General features: G+C 40.5%; 3 protein-coding genes across 6 annotated transcripts; all 3 read left to right on the top strand.

The window, feature by feature from the left end:
• Positions 1-1022: 1022 nt before the first annotated feature.
• On the top strand, positions 1023-18115 carry LOC306937451 (nuclear factor 7, ovary-like). 3 transcript variants are annotated; one of them, XR_013791606.1, is made up of 2 exons: positions 1023-1260; positions 2439-2578. XR_013791606.1 is itself a non-coding variant. In XM_079521215.1 (2 exons), the coding sequence occupies exon 2, from the start codon at positions 16232-16234 to the stop codon at positions 17828-17830; it is 1599 nt and encodes a 532-aa protein (XP_079377341.1). In that variant the 5' UTR covers positions 1023-1260; positions 16125-16231; the 3' UTR covers positions 17831-18115. The 3 variants fall into 3 exon arrangements, 1 of the variants encoding a protein (XP_079377341.1); XR_013791607.1 differs by having other exon boundaries at positions 2276-2451; XM_079521215.1 differs by lacking the exon at positions 2439-2578 and adding an exon at positions 16125-18115.
• LOC306937453 (nuclear factor 7, ovary) lies at positions 2688-5740 on the top strand. Its single transcript, XM_079521218.1, has one exon. It carries the CDS (start codon positions 2835-2837, stop codon positions 3828-3830), a length of 996 nt encoding a protein of 331 aa, XP_079377344.1. The 5' UTR covers positions 2688-2834; the 3' UTR covers positions 3831-5740.
• LOC306937452 (nuclear factor 7, ovary-like) lies at positions 6801-11551 on the top strand. 2 transcript variants are annotated; one of them, XM_079521216.1, is made up of 3 exons: positions 6801-7039; positions 7166-7255; positions 9636-11551. In XM_079521216.1, exon 3 carries the CDS (start codon positions 9720-9722, stop codon positions 11295-11297), a length of 1578 nt encoding a protein of 525 aa, XP_079377342.1. In that variant the 5' UTR covers positions 6801-7039; positions 7166-7255; positions 9636-9719; the 3' UTR covers positions 11298-11551. The 2 variants fall into 2 exon arrangements, with proteins under 2 accessions (XP_079377342.1, XP_079377343.1); XM_079521217.1 differs by lacking the exon at positions 7166-7255.
• Positions 18116-20362: the final 2247 nt, after the last annotated feature.

The following is a 20362-nucleotide window of genomic DNA, read 5'->3' on the forward strand; positions in this document are numbered from 1 at the left end:
GAAGGCATGGGGAGAGAGTATGTTTTGCACTCCGTCCGTGTGTGTGTGTGATCCTTCCGTCCGTCACCAGCTAATCTCCGGCACTGTTAACCCGGTCGATGCAAAACTTTGCACACACACTCCCTGGATGCCAACGATGAACCTCTGCCCCACATTTTCCAGAACGGCCTGTTATAGCGCCACCATGAGGCAGCTTTTCACATTTTTTACCTAAAACTGCACTGATCTGCGTGAAACGTTGCATGCACACTTCCTAGAGACCAAGGACAAACCTTTGACCTGCATTTTCCGCATCTGCCATTTATAGCGCCACCAGAAGGCCGACTTTTGTAAAACACATTTTTTGATATTACTCCTCCAGATTCTGTCCAAAAATCTCACAAATCGTTACACAGTATCTCTATGGTCATGTGCTCAAGTCGGATCTGTCCGATATTTCATATTCCATCCTAATTGGCTATAATTGGCTTTCACAGTTTGCAAGATTGCCCCGTTTTGAACAAAAGCCTCAAATCATGAACGCAGCATGCAATTGAAATCTTTCACACATTGTCTTACTAGGCTGAGGAATATATCCCACCCTTTTCACATTGGCCTGTTATAGCGCCACCAACAGGTTGATTGAACACATTTTTGGAACAAAATGCCTCAAATCATCCAATTGCCATCAAAGGCAAACATGTTTATATTACTCCTAAACATTTTGCCAAACATCTCACACAGTCCTATCCTCCTGGTGGAGACCTGTGCCCAGAAGGGCACTTTTTCTAGTTATTATCATTATTATTATTATTATTATTATTATTATTATTATTATTATTATTATTATTATTATTATTATTATTATTATTATTATTACTAGCCTGCATTGTAGATAAACACTACCCAAAACAGAGTAGAAAATACCTATGCTATAATAAAATGTGCTGGCTGGAGTACTATACTCCGGTACAGTAGGCGGCGGTATGGTAAAGGGTAAAAGCAATGGTTGCTGAACTTGCTGTACAAAGTGCAAAGGTCAACATTCAACAACCCGCAATAAAACAAAATAAGTTGTTGTTGGTGCATCAGTCACCACCAGAGCTAAGCTGCAGTGGTAGTTTTCTCAACAACGTTAAAAGCACGTGAAGCTAAGCTTTTTTTTTTGTTGAAACGTTTGGAAAGGCTGTATTGCATTTGCTGCTTGATAAAGATTTGTTTTGTGAAGTGGACTCGCATTCGGACTCGATCGTTCCCTTTCCATTGTATGCAGATAGCGAGGTATGTGTAATCTATTTCTAAAAGCCCCATTCATGAAAAAGGAAAGTCCTACTATTTAAGCGACGATAAACTCACCAATATTGGCCCAATAGGCCCCAATATTGCACCGTCTACAGACACACATAGCTTGCATTATCGCTTTGTCTCTTTCAAGCTTTGTTTAAAAACTAAACAACAAGTGTTTTTGAGCTACAGAGCTAGGCTGTTATGAGCAACTTTTCCAAGTGTTCGAGTTGGAACACCTGTATCACCCTTGTTTACAAAATGCTGAGCTATGCACATGCTGGACGTCGCGTGATACATGACAACATGGATTTTCCCTATATTATTTTAAACAAAACCTTGACGGATGATTATTGACTTTATTTTAGAATTCAGACAGGTCCATATACAAAACAAAAATGCAATACACAGAGATAAGTACCAGACTATTTTCACTCCATATGACGCAGGCCCCAGATCAATTAAAACAAACATTGCCTCCAGTGTTTCCAAAAGCAAGTGGAAAACCTTGTGTGATCCCTGTTAAGGCCATAATTAATACATTATTTGACTCCTTCAGTCTACACTTAAACCACTTCACTTGCACTGGTCCATCTTTGGAGTCAGTGTCAGGAAAATTCTAAAAGCATCATTATAGGGCCTTTACCTTTACCACCTGATGTTTTTTTCATTTTTGCACAAGTGAGCTATATGGAGTGCAGAGAGAGAACACGTACACCATACGATAAACACTTGGAAGTGATGATGACACTAAAACGACGAGACAAAAATGGAATTGGTACACTATAGCTAATACATGGGTACACTCTTGCTGAAATTGGCATCCCACCTGAAAATGTATTCTGTTTATTAAAGAGCTGGAGAGCCTGTTAATGAACAAACACACATATCAATGATTACTATCAGAATAGAGCTTTAACTTGTTCTAAAAACTGTAATAATAATGTATATTCACAATTGTTTCTGTACCATTATGATATGAAGAGAACACTTATTTTTGTATGTATTTCAGTGCAACGGTGGATCTGTGGACGTGAACGTGATATTGACTGTTTGTAACTTCACAATGGCTTCCAAGTCCTCTCGAGGATTATTGCTGTCCTGTGTGTCATGACATCTTTAAAGATCCTGTTATCCTGTCATGTAGCCACAGCTTTTGTAACACCTGTCTGCAGGAATGGTGGAGAGAGAAGGAAACAAAGGAATGTGCCGTTTGTGAGAAAATAAATTCAACAGATGATCCACCCTTTAACCTGGCTCTGAAGAACCTGTGTGAGGCCTTCATACAGAAGAGACATGAGAGACCTGCAAAACGTCAGAGAGCTTCAACAGGGTCTGACAATCCCCGCAGTCACCAATGTGCTGAGAAACCCAAAGTGTTCTGTCGTGAAAGTAAACAGCTATTGTGTATCGAGTGTCTTCTTTCTGAAAAACGTTTTACTGAGAATTTATCCAACTTCCAACCCGTTGATGAAGCTGCACTGGACCACAAGGAGGAAGTCCAGGGATCACTGAAGCCTTTACAGGAGAAACTGGAGGTCTTCAATAAACTTAATACAAACTATAATCAGATGGCAGGACACATAAAGGTCCAGATCCGACATACAGAAATGCAGATGAAGAAACAGTTTAAAAAGCTTCAAAAATTTCTACAGGAGGAAGAGAAGGCCAGCATCAAATTACTGAGGGAGGAAGAGCAGCAGAAGAGTCAGATGATGAAGGAGAAGATTGAGGGTCTGAACAGAGACATATCAACCCTCTCAGACACAATCAGCACCATAGAGGAGGATCTGAGAGCTGAACCCATCTCATTTCTGCAGAACTACAAGACCACAATGGAAAGAGTCCAGCCGACACTGCAGGACCGACAGCCGGTCTCGGGAGCACTGATAGATGTGGCAAAACATCTGGACAACCTGACCTTCAGAGTCTGGAACAAAATGAAGGACATTGTCTCCTACACTCCTGTCATTCTGGACCCCAACACTGCCCATCCAGGACTGATCCTGTCTGATGATCTGTGCAGTGTGAGATATGGAAATAGTCAGCGGCTTCCTGACAACCCAGAGAGGTTTGATTACTATGGCTATGGCCATGTCCTGGGTTCTGAGGGCTTCAACTCAGGGACTCACAGCTGGGATGTTGAGGTGGGATACAGTACAAATTGGTCAGTAGGAGTGTTAGCAGAGACGTACCAGAGGAAGGGAGACGGAGGTGGTCAATGCTGGAGTATAGAGTTAAATGAAGGTAAATACACAGCAGAATTCTCAGAATCAGCCACTGATCTCTCATTGGAGCAGAAACCCTTGGAGCAGAAACCCCTTACAATCAGAGTCCAGCTGGACTGGAATGAAGGAAAGCTGTCATTCTCTGATCCTGATACTGATACACACATACACACCTTCACACACACTTTCACTGACACACTCTTTCCATACATTAACACTAGTCACACCCACCCTCTGAAGATGTTACCAGGGAAGGTCAGTGTGACTCTGGGACAATGTAGTTACATGATGTATGATGCTGTTGTGTGGCAAAAAAGAAGTAACCAACTAACCACTTAACTGTAAATCCAATTTAAAAAGTAGTGAAAATGCTTGCTTGAAAGTTGAAAGTGTTTCATAAAAGTTCTTAATGGATGTATTGTTGCAGACAAAACACTGAATTTGTGGTTAAATGCAAAAGCTATGGAGTGTCAATTGCCATCATCTAGGTCTAGGGCCCCAAATGAATCCCTGTGATGATGAAGATACTACCTACTAGTCTCTAAAGAATAACTTGTGGTTGAGGTCTTGAGGACAAAGATTGAATTGAATTGTATTTTTACCAGCAGCTTGAAAAGCGGCTGGTTAATGTTTCGATGGGAAACATGCGACCGGTAGACTGACACCGCTAGTTCACACTGCTAGTTGCTGAAGAGTGGGTTGCCAAGTCCGCATATTTCCAGCCAGACTTGATTTGGCCCTCACAGTTGCTTTCCTGGTTACTTACACGCACTCCAACTCGCTTATAATTCGCGGACCTGGCAACATTGCAGCCACTCTCCATTGGCGCACGCACGCGCACACACACACACACACACACGCATGCCTGGAAGCCACCGCCCACTCCACAAAGTAGACTCACAGCGGACGGAGTATGGACTCGGAGGAGGAATTTCCGCATCACGCTTTTGCTTATTCCTTCTAAATCTCTGTATATAAAATATATCTCACTCAGCGAATCTCTTAGTAACATCAATATTGTTCTTCGACAATAGTTGGTTTGTGCCTAAGTATTACTATTACACAGTTCGCATTGGCCATTTCCAATGTGACGCACTGTGAGTCACCTTCCCAGCCATTAGCCATGATCGCACTGGCTTCAACCTGTCCCAGAGCCAACTTAATACAACAGTTACGACATTGAGGGGGCAAATAACAGCGGAGCGCCGCTAAAACGTGGCCGCAGACTCGCTGATTTAATGGGTAACAGACAGTAACACATTTGAGTCTCAGTGACTGTACTCGCGGACTCCCACGCATACTACCGCGGACCCCCTCCACTCCGCGCTGAACTCCTCGGGGACCTCCACAGCCCACAGCCTCTACCCGCGGACCCCCACGCAGGCTACCGCGGGACTTCTTTAGACCTGCCAAGCCTGCAAATGGACCCATAACTCTACAACATTTTAGACTCGTTTTAGGAAAGATGGACATGTCAATGTGTTCGGGTGTCAATCAAACCAACTGCGTTCTGTCAAGTGGAAACCTCAACCTCATACTTGCTGTCAGGTGAAAACCTTGTATGACCAAAACCATTCCTTTACAAAATATATAATAATCAAAAGCCCATTCGTGAAACAGAAAAGTAATTTATTGAACAACGATGAACTCCCCTATATTGCACCTGTGGAGAGCTTGGCTTATCCTCTTTGTCTCTATCAGAATCCACTGTTGTCATGTTATTAGGACCCCCCCCTTGAAAAAGAGACGATGCATCTCAAGAGGCTGATCCTCTAAAGACATTTCAAATAAATAAATGAACAACTTTATGTCAATAAAAAAATGAAATACATAAAATAGTTAAAATAGCCTATATCTACAAGCTCACACTGCATCCTATTCATATCTTCACATGTTGGGAGCTTGTAGATCTGCTATTCTTTTTTTACTGTGGACCACCACCGCCGCAAATATAAAAGCTGCTGGTAATAATATGATGAATGTCATCATTTCTTGTTTGTTTTAATATACTGTTATGTCTAATTTGTTTTGTTGTGGAACCAATTCTTGATCTTGCAGTAACATACAGCAATTGTCATTCATTTAGGGAAATTAAAAATGTCACACTGCATCAAGCACCAACGGTTTCTTTATCTTTTTATTACACCATGATAGATGTGTAAAACTGAAAACTGACAGGAAATTGATATGCTATTCCTTTTCAAAAAAGAAAAAAGATAGTGTTCGTCATATTCAGATAATGACTGAATAATAATGTTAATAAATAAATAGGTTAATAAATAGTTTAAAATGAAGTTTAAAGTTTGGAAAAAAAAGTTCCCTCAAAGTTTGAATGTTTTTGTGCTGTCTATATCATGTCATGAAATGAAGGACCTAATGTAAGGTAACTATGATGCCAATTACATTATTTTATCTGGCAGCTCAAGATGCTAAATCATATAGCTGCTTAAACTCTCTCTCTAGTCTACAATTTACAATTTAGGCATTTAGCAGATGCTCTTAATCCAGAGCGATTTACATTAAGCCAGAACAAAAAGCATGGCAATACATCACATACATAAAAAAGTAGTTATGAATCATACGTAAGCTAAGAACGTAACAGTGGAATATCTATATAATGCAATGCATATATACTTTATAGTGCTATGTCTACATAAAATGCTATCCAAGTTACATAAATTCTGGCCTTTGCATATGCCTGTAAGGTCGTCGGGCTCTCTCTCTAACACCTGACAGTCAAATAGGATCTTATACAGAGAGCGTACAGTGGCAAGAATATGAAAGTTAAACCTAAGTAACAATTTTAACTTACACTAACTGCAAGTTGTCTTTATTTATTAATATTTAGCTTGAACGTGATAACTGGAACAATTTAGTTCAATTTAGTCATTCTTAATAATAAATTATAGTGCCAAAAATCATATAATAAAGTTGTTTCAAGACACTTGTCATTTTCATTCCTGAGCACATTCTTTTTCTTTTTCTTTTTTCCCTAAAATAATTAAAAACGTACTTACTAGGTTACAGGCCACAAAGCAGCAGTGGAATATTTGGAGATAAGATTTATTTCACATAATGTATTTTTCTCTTCCCTCTTTAACAATTATTAAATGTAATAATATTTTTTTGTTATTATCTAGTATTGGCATTCAGCTTCTAGTATGAATGAGGTTTTCATAATTTTGTTTAATGAAGTAAAGTAAATAATCTATATATATATAATTTATACTCCGGTACAGTAGATGGCAGTATGCTAAAAGCAGTGGTTGCACTTGCAATATGTCTATGCTTGCAACAACACAACCTATGACCCTCTGGCCATGCTTAAAAACGAACAACACTGTTTGAACTCTGTCTGAACCGAACCACAGTTAGCTCAGTGCGACTCCGTTAAACGCTCGTGAAAATGAGTTTATTTTTGCTTAAATTTAAAATAAAACGAATAGATAGAGAATATTGCATTTCTCCATTTTCTGATTTGTAAAGGCTTGTGTGAACCCGCGAACAAGTGAAGTGGCCTCGCTCTCCGTTGTAATTCAGACAGCGAGGTATGTTTATTTCCTTTCTGCGGTTTGAGGTTTTGCTGTATGTTTGTATATGTCTCTACCATTAATTGCATAATTTGCGTGATGTATATGAACGATTATTTATTTAATATATGCCGTTCAACCAAGGATTTGATGACTCAAGTGCAACAAAGTAGAAGACTACTGCTGGCTCATTTCCTAATCCTATCTTGAACAAAGTGTTTGTGTAACTTCAAGGTAAGTCGGCAGACTTTTGATATTTACATGATACTATAGTCCATATCTAAACGAATATAAAAGTTCCCTGCTTGCTTCTGTCGTGTATTTCCACAACTAAACTCAAGAGAAATTAACTCTCTAAACTAAAGCAAACTGTAGTCAACGCATCAGATGATCGGATGAAAAATGCAGGCAGAGAGAGTGAACTGAAGATCCCAGAGTTGACCATTTATTCAAACCAAAGACCACACTTCTCCTGGGGGTAACGGCAATAGTAGGCACCACGATGTATATTATATGTGCAGTGCGTGTAATCCAAAGTATACTGATTAGACTATGCTTGAACAAATGTAGGCCTACACTGGCCATGTTGACCAACTGTTCAGACAAATTGAAACACCTGTGTTGGTCCTCAGCATGGCCGGTGTAGGACTACACTACACTATGGGACTACATGCAACCCATGAATGGCTACAAATTGCTACAAAACCTGTATACCCAATCATTTTGGACATAAACAAGAAGTTAAGGATCGTTTTAAGTCTGATAATGATATGCATGTTCACATTATGTATACACTTTACAATTATTGTTTTAAATATTTTGGACAAAATTGCTAATTTTAGATTAAGGTGCCCACTCTTGTATCCCTCCTGACCAACGGATACAATATTTAGGGACACAGGTTAGTTTGTGAAAAAAAAAGTTTGGATGAAATTTAAAGTGGTGAAGCTAGAAGAAGCAGTAGTCAATTCACTCAGTGGAGTGGGCTGGGTCTATGGTCTTTAAGTAATGCAGTTATTTTGATTTTAACATGCACCATGCAAGGCATGCATCATTATCAGACCTAAATGTAATGTACACTTCAACTTCTTGTTTACCCCCTACAAATTAATATACTTTACTTCATTTTTTTAACCTTTTGGAAAACATGGCCTACTTAACATCGCAGTGCTGTGCTAACTCCTCCTTGGTGCCCTCTCTTCCTGTTACCAACATTGGCATGCTCAACAAGAAACAAGCAACCAGGTCTATGAAAACAAGCCCAAAATAAGTGACAAGGGCAAGTCACTTATTTTCTAGTGTTTTAGAGCAGTGGTTCTCAGACATTTTAATTTCATGGACCCCGAAATTAATATGAATTTGGCCATGGACCCCCAATACTTTTTAATAATTTTCACATTTAAAAAATGGCAGATACTAGCTCACAACGTCTCATTGCATCATTATGCGTGTGAGCTTGCCTGTTATTTTCAAATAGAGCATCGCAGTCCTGCCCCCTTTGAGGGCACCGGAAGAGAATTTCCCATTAATTTGTCCATAGACGTTTCAGAAAGTATTTATTTAAGACCTTTACCTTTAAGCCTCGGACAAAGCCAATTCGGATCATGACAATATACAACGTTTTTTTAAACACTGAAGTTTTAAATGTCTTTAAATAAATACTTTTTGAAACTAATGGGACATTCTCTTCTGGTGCCCTCGTCGTTCTGAAGGGGGTGAGACTGCGACGCTCTGTAGCCGATATACTGGGTTTACTGGGTTAACTGTAGCAAGCCCAAATAAGCAATCTTTTTAGAAACAAACAAAACATGCAACCCCACAACTTCCACTAATGACCAATATTTACAAGCGACTTTACAGGGAAACTATCCCAAAGTTGCTTATAATAAGCAGACTTGGCAACACTGCATACAGGTAGCAGACTGGAGTTGCACAGTGATGACATCATGAATGGAGGAAGCTGCTATAGAAGTGCATAATACTGTATTGACAGTACTTTGTGTACAATGTTAGCCTAAAATGAATATGTGCTGGAAATATCTAGCTACATTGTCTCCCTACTGTAAATGGATAAATTAAATGTATATTGATGATGGGACTACAAGTATAATTGTGTTGACCAAGGTGGACCTCTTCCACTTCACTGGTATCACAAAACTGCTCAACTGATTGTTGGAGGCCAGATCCAACATTTATGAAACATACATTGTTTATGAGAATCCAAATTATAAGTGCTGTTTTTTTGAGTGGTGTAAACCACTCCTACAACTGGCTTTTGTGTGCATAAAAAAATGACCATGGTTGCTATGTTCAAAATAATTTCTGACGTAATTAAATCACACCCGGGTGAACTGGATGACCGTAGCAACCGTGGTCATTTTCTCTGCGCAAAAAAAGCCAGTTGTGAAATCACATCCGGGTGTGATACATACATTTATCAAAAATGATAGCTTTTTTTACTTAACATATTTTGTGTGATTTCATTACGTCAGACATTACGTCAGACCACAGCTGATCATGCTATATAAAACCTTACACCACTCAGTTCACACGGGTGTGATTTTTATTTGAATATCCAGCATTTAAAATCATGTTCCCCTGCCTTTTGTTGCAGTTCTACGGCGGATAAAGATGGTTTTGAAGATGTGCTGGTGATATTGACTGAAGTGCAACAAAGTCGAAGACTGTTTTGCTCTAAATGGCTTCCAAGTCTTCTCCCCCAGAAGAGGATTATTCCTGTCCTGTGTGTCATGACATCTATAAAGACCCTGTTATCCTGTCATGTAGCCACAGCTTCTGTAAAGACTGTGTGCAGAAATGGTGGAGAGAGAAGAAAATGAAGGAATGTCCAGTTTGTAAGAAAATTTATTCAAAGGATCCACCCTGTAACTTGGCTCTGAAGAACCTGTGTGAGGCCTTCTTAAAGAAGAGGGCTGCAAAACGTAAGAGAACTGAAGATTTCTGCAGTCTGCATACTATGGAACATAAAATGTTTTGTGATGAATGTCAACAGCTAGTGTGTGAGATTTGTCGTCTTTCTAAGAAACACAAAAGCCACGGTTTCCGACTCATCAAAGATGTTGATCTGAATCACATGAAGGATGAAGTCTACTACAACTCACTGCCGCCTTTAAAGAAGCAACTGGCGGTCTTTAATAAAGTTAAAACAATCTATGATGACACAGCAGAACACATTCATTTCCAGACCGAGCACACAGAGAAACTGATTAAGAAACGCTTCAAGAAGCTTCATAAGTTCCTCAGAGAGGAAGAGGAGGCCAAGATCAAAGCACTGAGGGAGGAAGGGCAGCAGAAGAGTCGGATGCTGAAGGAGAAGATTGAGGGTCTGACCGGAGACATATCGACCCTTTCAGACACAATAAAATCCATAGAGAAGGAGCTGAGAACTAGTGGATGCATCTCATTCCTGCAGAACTACAAGACTACAATGGAAAGAGTCCAGGTCACACTGCAGGACCCACGGTTGGTCTCAGGAGCACTGATAGATGTGGCAAAACACCTGAAGAACCTGACCTTCAGAGTCTGGGACAAGATGAAGGACATTGTCTCCTACACTCCTGTCAGTCTGGACCCCAACACTGCCCATTCAGGACTGATCCTGTCTGATGATCTGACCAGTGTGAGATATGGAGAGACGGAAGAGACAGAACTGCTTCCTCACCTTCCTGACAACCCAGAGAGGTTTAACCGCTGGTGCCATGTCCTGGGTTCTGAGGGCTTCAACTCCGGGAGTTACAGCTGGGATGTCGAGGTAGGAGACAGTACAGACTGGGTAGTAGGAGTGTTGTCGAAGTCGCACCGAAGGAAGGGAAGTGGAGTGGGTCAATGCTGGTCTTTTCGTTTAAATGAAGGAAAATACAGAGCAGACTTCTCAGAGTCAGCCACTGAGCTCTCATTGGAGCAGGATCCCCAGAGAATCAGAGTTCAGCTGGACTGGGATGAAGGAAAGCTGTCATTCTCTGATCCTGATACTGACACACACATCCACACCTTCACTCACACTTTCACTAACACACTCTTTCCATACATCAACACCGGTGGTACTTCCCCTCTGAAGATTCTACCAGAGAAGTGCAATGTAACACTGGACAACTTGGTTCGACATGATGATGATGATGATGATGAGGAGGAGGAGGAGGAGGAGGAGGAGGAGGAGGAGGAGGATTCTTATGATGAAAATGATAATGATATTCTTAATCCTCGTCATTATCCTCCTTATTCTAGATTATATGAAAGAATACTCTTAAATTCCTAATCATTACATGAAGACAAACCATCTAGTCTTTAATGGGGTTTTTTTTTTCTTTAATTCCAGTGTTTGTTTTTCCCCTTGTTTATGTTTTAACATACAGCAATTTGTTGAGTTCTGTCATTAAGGACATTAATGTGCACACTGGAGCACCAAGTGATTTTTTTGTTGTTGTATTGTAACACTGATGAAGAGGTAATACCAAAACAATATGTGATTTGTTAAAGAGGTGCCTCTGATGACAAATAAGTGTAAATGGTAATAAAGAAGGTTATTACCAACTGAACGTGGCAGTGCATTTTTAAATCCTACTGTGTGTGTGTGTGTGTGTGTGTGTGTGTGTGTGTGTGTGTGTGTGTGTGTGTGTGTGTGTGTGTGTGTGTGTGTGTGTGTGTGTGTGTGTGTGTGGCATTCAAAAAACATTGTGAAATCGGGGGGGAGGGGATAACAAAGCTAACCCAGCATAACATTAAGGGACAGCAACTACAGTAATGAATGTGCAAATGAGAATATGTTGTGCTTTTAGGTACAATTATTGAAGATGCAAATGCTTCTGTTTTGAGTAACTGAATTGATACCACCCCCACGACTGGGAAATGTGACCTGTTCTCTGCCCCAATATCTGAGAGTCAAAACAGAGATCCTTGTTTTAAGTGATCTGGTTATGCATAGGCTAAGCCACATGGACACTTAACCATGTACTATATACCATTGTATAATATTTCAGAGGATAAAATTCACAAAACTTTAAATTAATTTCCACAGCCACTATGCATTCATGTAATGTATAATCACCTGTAACTTGCAGGACATAATGCATTAGCATGATGAATCCAGCAAATGGTGCTGCATTCGTCATGCATTACTCTTTAGAAGAGTATAGAGACAACTCTTCAACATGCATCACTTCAGATAGAGCATGTGAACACACTTCAAAACATTGCCTATTATCAGTAGTAGTAGTAGTGGTTAGTGTTGTAGTTCTCGAGACATGGTCTCGTCTCGAGACCACATTTTCGTTGTCTCGGTCTTGTCTCGGTCTCGCGCCTCTCGCCTTTTTTGTCTTGCGGTCTCGTCTTGGTCTCGCCCCTCATTTGTCTTGGTCTTGTCTCGGTCTCGCGCTTCACACCTTTTTTGTCTTGCGGTCTCGTCTTGGTCTCGCCCTTCATTTGTCTTGGTCTCGTCTCGGTCTCGGACCAATTGTCTCGGGTCTCTTCCCCCACCGAGACCACTCGAGACGAGACAATGCAAAACGTTCTATCAACCCGATCGCAAGGACTGATCCCATTCATATTAACATTAAAGACAGCTGTAGGAGCGCAGCGCAGCGCTGAATTAGAGCACACGTAATCTTAAATCTATTGAAATTGGGTTAGAACATGTTCTGATTGTATGAAATGATATCAGGCTGGCATAAATAAAGTGTCGGCCGGGTGGCGGAGAGTTACAGCGCCACAGCCTGACTTTTTTGGTATAGTGCGAACGGCGTCGGTGCGGCTTGCGAGGCCTCGCGCTAGACAGCTTTTTTTTATTCTTTGAAATGGGAACGTGGCTAGCTCTCTCTCTCTCCCCCCGTCTGTGTGTCTGTCTGTCTGTGTCTCTCTCTCTCTCTCTCTCTCTGTCTGCCTGTCTGTGTCTCTCTCTCTCTCTCTCTCTCTCTCTCTCTCCGTCTGTGTCTCTCTCTCTCTCTCTCTCTCTCTCTCTCTCCGTCTGTGTGTGTCTGTCTGTGTCTCTCTCTCTCTCTCTCTCTCTCCGTCTGCCTCTCTCTCCGTCTGCCTCTCTCTCTCTCTCTCTCTCTCTCTCTCTCTCTCTCTCTCTCTCTCTCTCTATTAACTATTTAATTACATATTTCCATTTTGCACCAATATTATCTTTGTGTTGCTTTTTACAAATAAAATAAGCAAATTAAGGTTGATCACAAAGTTAGTGTGGGTATCAGCAGGCTACTTTGATGGGAATGCGACGGGTTGAAGAACAACCGCTGCAGGGTTTGACTGTGAACAGTGAATCATTCTAGTTTCTTACCTTGTGGCTCATGCTAGTCATTTGAAGAATTATATAATCCAATAATTATATAATCCAAGGTTTGTTTGTCTGGAGATCCAACGCTATGTCATATTATTAAAGTAAGTAAACTTTAAGAAGCGCTGGTCATTGTGCTGCAGTCAGTGAGAAGCTGGTCCGCTCTGCTAATTGATCTGACCTATATATTTGCGCAACTGACTGGCATGAGGGTAATTACTTATTTGGCAGCACCTGCAATTCCAATAGGACATTTGAAAAGGCTTTCATATATTAATATTTTTTTCTAATAAGGTTTGGCCTTATAGATTTTGTATAGTTTTGGATATTGATTCATTAATTAACACAAAAATGTTTCTCCCAGGCGGCTCTGATGTGCATGCCTCATTGTTATTCATTAATTGATATTTAAAATAAATATTTGAATGAATCATGCTGTAGTAGGCCTATACCTAATTTTGTAAAATCTATTTGCACTGCAGTGTTTCAGATCAAGATTGTTTTCTGTGCCTATCAAATAAGAGGGAAAAATGGTCTTGGTCTCGGTCTCGGTCTCGACCTGCTAGGTCTTGGTCTTGGTCTTGGTCTCGGCCCCCTAGGCTCGCAGCGGTCTTGGTCTCGGTATCGGTCTCGACCGGCTAGGTCTTGGTCTTGGTCTTGGTCTCGGCCCCCTAGGCTCGCAGCGGTCTTGGTCTCGGTATCGGTCTCGACCTGCTAGGTCTTGGTCTTGTCTTGGTCTCGCTTTAGGTGGTCTCGACTACAACACTAGTAGTGGTAGTAGGCCTAGGGCCTAGGCTAAGGCTGTTGGTGAGTGTGGGGTGCTTATGTTAATATGTTCTTGGATAATACAGGATTAGAGCATGCTTGAAACATTCGGTCATTCCACAACCACAATTAAGGTTTAAAATGTCCACAATAGCTACAAAACCTGTATATCCATTATCCAATCATTTTGGGCATAAACAAGAAGGATAATTCTGAAAATGTCTGATAAGGTCAAGGTTCTTTATTATTTGTCTCCCGAGGAAGAAATTTGTCTTAGACAAATGGCCCGCATGCAAGCGTAGCCCTTATGCCCATGTCGCCGCAGAGCAGCGCCAAATAAGTGATGTGCCAAGCATGTTCACATTATACTTTACATTACCTGTGAACAGGTAATTGAACATTTTTCAAATATTTAATTTTCAAATATTTCGACCAAGAGATACAATATTTAGGGAACGTGCTTTTTGCCTATTTTGTCAAATGTAAAACAAAAAAAAAAGTTAAGTGATGAATTAAGCTAGAAGAAGCAATCAACTCAGAGTGAGCTGGGTCTGTGGTCTTTAAGTAATATAATATTGTTGATTTTATTTTAACATGCACCATACAGTACATCATTATCAGACCTAAATGTATGGTAAAATGTAGCCTTCAACTTCTTTGTTATCCCCTACAAATTACATTATACTTTAGTTTATTTTTTAACCTGTTACCAATATTTGCATACTCACGAGAAACAAGCAACCAGGTCTAGGAAAACAAGCCCAAAATATGGGACTAGGGCAGGTCACTTATTTTCTTAGAGCAGTGGTTCTCAAACATTTTAATTTCATGGACCCCCAAATTAATATGAATTTGGTCACGGACCCCAATCTGAAAACACCGCCAGGGACCGGACCGGCCTGATCTCTCAAGAATGAAACAAACAGCAGAGGGTGTTCTTTTCTCTTTTTTTGCTGATGGGTTCCCATACAAGATCTTTTTTTAAAATGTCAGATACTAGTTGCAGCGTTCATTGCGTTGTGAGCTTGCCTGAGCCGATATATACTGGGTGAAAATGGTTAAACTGAAGCCCAAATAAGCAACCTTTAGAAACAAGACAAAAAAACAACCCACCGCCACAACTTCCAATATTTACAAGCAACATTACAGGAAAACAATCCTGAAGTTGCTTATAATAAGCAGACTTGGCAACACTGCATACAGGTAGCAGACTAGAACTTTGTGTACAGTGTTGGCTTATAAATAAATATATACTGTAAATGTCTAGACTAGCATTCAAAACCAGATATATTTGTAATGCTCTGGAAGACTCCCTACTGTAAATGGTTAAATTATGTATATTGATGATACAAGTAGTCTCGCGTAGCCAGACAACTATTCCACAATTTCTGAATGCTATATAGAGTCTGGATTGAACTACAGCTCCCAAAATCCGAGTGAAGAAGCTGCCATTACCGTTCACGATTTTCTTTTTCTTTAATTTTCTTTTTATAGTGATGGTGATAATGAATTTATTTGTATAATGCTTTTCCAAACATAGTTACAAAGTGCTTTACAGAACAGGGTAAAACAGAGAGCAACGTGAAAAACATTAGAGATAACAAAAGATACAGTACAGTAGCCACAATATGTAAAATACACATAGAAGTACAATTTTGAGGTATTCTTTACATTACATTTATTTTATTTCTATTTCTGCTAAGCAGCAAGCTATACATGCTTAGATGATTTCTATTTATATTAGGATAAATGTGGGCAACTGTAAAGACGAAACGGAAGTGGGGAGGAGGCTTCACTTCCGAGGCTTCATTTTACTCACGATAGAGCTTCCGTTGCTAGTATCCTGCATTTCTTAATAATTTGTTTAGTTGACCAAAGTAAACCTCTTTCACTCCACTGGTATCACAAAGCTGCTCCAACTGAATGTTGGGGGAGGCCAGATCCAACATTTATGAAACATGTTTATGAGAATGCCTAATTATAAGTGCTTTCTTTTTTTTAATATCCAGCACTTAAAATGATATTCCGCTGCCTTTTGTGTTGCAGTTCAACGGTGGATAAAGAGGGTTTGGAAGATGTGCTGTCGTTATTGACTGAAGTGCAACAAAGTTGAAGACTGTTTTCCTTATTTTGGAACTTCACCCTGAGACTAAATGGCTTCCAAGTCTTCTCCCCCAGAAGAGGATTATTCCTGTCCTGTGTGTCATGACATCTATACAGACCCTGTTATCCTGTCATGTAGCCACAGCTTCTGTAAAGACTGTGTTCAGAAATGGTGGAGAGAGAAGAAAATTAAGGAATGTCCAGTTTGTAAGAAAATTGATTCAAAGGATCCACCCTGTAACTTGGCTCTGATGAACCTGTGTGAGGCCTTCCTAAAGAAGAGAGCTGCAAAACGTAAGAGAACTGAAGTTTTCTGCAGTCTGCATACTATGGAACATAAAATGTTTTGTGATGAATGTCAACAGCTAGTGTGTGAGATTTGTCGTCTTTCTAAGAAACACAAAAGCCACGGTTTCCGACTCATCAAAGACGTTGATCTGAATCACATGAAGGATGAAGTCTACAACTCACTGCCGCCTTTAAAGAAGCAACTGGCGGTCTTTAATAAAGTTAAAACAATCTATAATGACACAGCAGAACACATTAATTTCCAGACCAAGCACACAGAGAAACTGATTAAGAAACGCTTCAAGAAGCTTCATAAGTTCCTCAGACAGGACGAGGAGGCCAGGATAAAAGCACTGAGGGAGGAAGGGCAGCAGAAGAGTCTGATGGTGAGGGAGAAGATTGAGCGTCTGACCGGAGACATATCGACCCTTTCAGACACAATAAAATCCATAGAGGAGGAGCTGAGAGCTAGTGGATGCATCTCATTCCTGAAGAACTACAAGACCACAATGGAAAGAGTCCAGGTCCCACTGCAGGACCCACGGTTGGTCTCAGGAGCACTGATAGATGAGGCCAAACACCTGGGAAACCTGACCTTCAGAGTCTGGAACAAGATGAAGGACATTGTCTACTACACTCCTGTCAGTCTGGACCCCAACACTGCCCATTCAGGACTGATCCTGTCTGATGATCTGACCAGTGTGAGATATGGAGAGACGGAAGAGACAGAACTGCTTCCTTGCCCTCCTGACAACCCAGAGAGGTTTAACCGCTGGTGCCATGTCCTGGGTTCTGAGGGCTTCAACTCCGGGAGTTACAGCTGGGATGTCGAGGTAGGAGACAGTACAGACTGGGTAGTAGGAGTGTTGTCGAAGTCGCACCGAAGGAAGGGAAGTGGAGTGGGTCAATGCTGGTCTTTTCGTTTAAATGAAGGAAAATACAGAGCAGACTTCTCAGAGTCAGCCACTGATCTCTCATTGGAGCAGAACCCCCAGAGAATCAGAGTCCAGCTGGACTGGGATGAAGGAAAGCTGTCATTCTCTGATCCTGATACTGGCACACACATCCACACCTTCACTCACACTTTCACTGACACACTCTTTCCATACATCAATACTGCTGGTACTTCCCCTCTGAAGATTCTACCAGAGAAGTGCATTGTAAAACTGGACAACTTCGTTAGAGATGATGATGAAGATGAGGAGGAAGAGGAGGAGGAGGAAGAAGAAGAAGAAGAAGAGTCGGGGGAGGATTATGATGATGATGATGAAGATAATGATCCTCTTAATCCTCGTCATTATCCTCCTATTCCTAATCATTACCATAATGGTGATGAGTTCTTCTTTGACCTTATGCCATAGTAGACATGATGATGAGTAGGTTGACAAAGACAAGCCATCTAGTCTTTAAAGGGGTATACCAGTCAAATTTAGAATCTTTATAGATTGTGTTGAGGACAGTGGCTGTATTGCAGTTTTTTTTCTTCTTGTTTTTTTGTTTTTTGAGTGGTGCAAACCACTCCAACAACTGGCTTTGTACCCGTGTACCCGTGTTTGTTCGTACCAAAAAAACGAGCATGGTTGCTATGGTTAGTAACTATAACAATACAGTAACTATAACAATAAATGTGTAGTTGCACCACTCAGTTCACACGGGTGTGTTTTTTTTATTCTTATTACAGTAATTTGTTAGAGTTCTGTCATTAAGGACTGTAATGTAATCACAAAACAATATATAGCCTAATCTGTTAAAGAGGTGCCTCTGATGGTCTAAGAATAAGTGTTAATCGTAATAAAGAAGGTTATAACCAACAGAACATGGCAGTCAGGTGCAGTGCATTTTTAAATCCTATTGTATATTCAGCATTCAAAAACATTTAGAAATCAGTGGGGGAATTAACAAAGCTAACCCAGCATAACATTAAGGGCCAGTAACTACAGTAATACATGCAGATGAGAATCTTCATTTAGCACTTAGGTACAATGTATTGGAGATGTAATACCACAATGCTTCCGTTTTGAGTAACAGTGAATTGATATCACCCCATGATGGGGAAATTTGCCCTGTACTCTGCCCCAATATCTGGGAGTCAAAACGTGATGCTTGAGTAAAACGTAATCATGGGTCTGTGTAGTAGTGGATCTGTCCTCAAGAGATGAGGTTTTAAGTGTTCTGGTTATACAGTACATAGGCTAAGTCACATGGACACTTAAGCATGTAGATCACAATATCGGTGTTGCATGTTTGGACTTCCTTAAATTAGAGTTTAATGTCTTGATATTACATTGTGTGCATCGGTCACATCTGTAGTTTCCCTGAGGGGTGCTCTGTAAAAGTGTTGTCTGGGTGGTAGTAAGTCACCTCTCACCAGCTGGTTTCTCAGATTGGATATTTATTGGATTATTTTATTTTTATTATTTTTTAAGGCGTGATCTCTTCTTAAAAGAAGCCACATTTATTTTCATTCTTTGTGTGATTAATAGTATGCCATTAAAAGGTCAGTCAACATGATCAAGTGTCTCCTGAAGCACAGAGAAATATGTTTTCTGTCTAACAAAGTGTTAGCTTTGTGTTCATCAAATTCACTCCTTTATCTAATGGGAGTTGACTGTCGGGTTCAGGGACGTCAACCCTCATAATAATTTTGGTGTGAGACAACCTTACTGTGTCACAAATACACTAGTAAAACAATATGTACACTGGTTATAGCAGCTCCTTCTTATAGCTGCTTTCAACGTGTCAATCTTCATCACGAATTGTAACTCCGTAGTTCTCACTCTCCCCGGGTTAGAGTTAATGAATGTTCAAGGAATAACTGGTCTGATCATTGTGTAAATGAAGGTGTGGACATTCCTATGTCATTTCACTTCTACAGATTTCGTCTTCTACAGACAGGCCGAGCATCTAAATCTATTGAAATATTCATTTAAAATGTATACATTTGAGGATAGTAATGATTATTAACAAACAAGGTATATTACTACATTTTCAAATGATGTGGTGTGGCTGAGGAGGTTGAGGTCAGGGGGTGTCAGTGTAACCAAAGAGGGAACACACTGGCTGCAGGACACTGCAACAGCACGACCAGCAAAAACATCATCACGGGCTTGCTGTGACATACTGTGCACACAAAATAGCAATGTTGTTAACATATAGCAATATATAAGGTCTGTCGCTGATATCCACGGGCCCGGAATTCAGCCATGACAGCGCTGATATCCCAACACCTGATTGCCTGTACCCAGACATAGGCGTCAAGAGGTGTCAAAGCCATAGATATTAAGAAATAGATGCCTCATTTGCCGCTGCAGTTCATTGGAGCGACGTGTATCGCAATGAAGGCGGAAGTGCAGTGCTGAAGGTTTTTTTTTCTTTCTTTTTTTTTAAACAAATCTTTATAACAGTCATGACAATATACATTACAATACAAAACAAGACAAACAAACAAACACAAACAACAAAGTTATTAACAATACAACATCAGAGCCAGGGGGGATTAGATTACTAACAGAAAACATTAAAGAGTGAACACAAAGCAACAGTTCTCCGCAGCTTTCTTATTTAGAAGTGCTGAAGGCATTTGCTGAAGGCGACTGCGTCGCTGCCAAAGTGACGTCACTCATGTGACTCCTCCATGTCTCTCGCTGTCACTCAAGTGACTACTGGCCAATCACAGCGCGTCTTTTCCGGGACTTATGTTAGGCACGCGGAAGCTTGACAAGCTTCCGCTTTGCTTCCGCTATTCTTCGCAAGGAATGTCGGGAAAATAGTGCCTTCAATGGTGACACACGCCTCAGAGCCGGAAGGGGCGTCTATGTATATATCTCTATGGTCAAAGCGCCTTGAGCAGGCGTCTCTTCTTGGTTTTTAAACAGCTGGTGGATGTAAATGAT

The sequence above is a fragment of the Electrona antarctica genome, assembly GCF_951216825.1.
Source record: "Electrona antarctica genome assembly, chromosome: 14".
Lineage (NCBI taxonomy): Eukaryota > Metazoa > Chordata > Actinopteri > Myctophiformes > Myctophidae > Electrona > Electrona antarctica.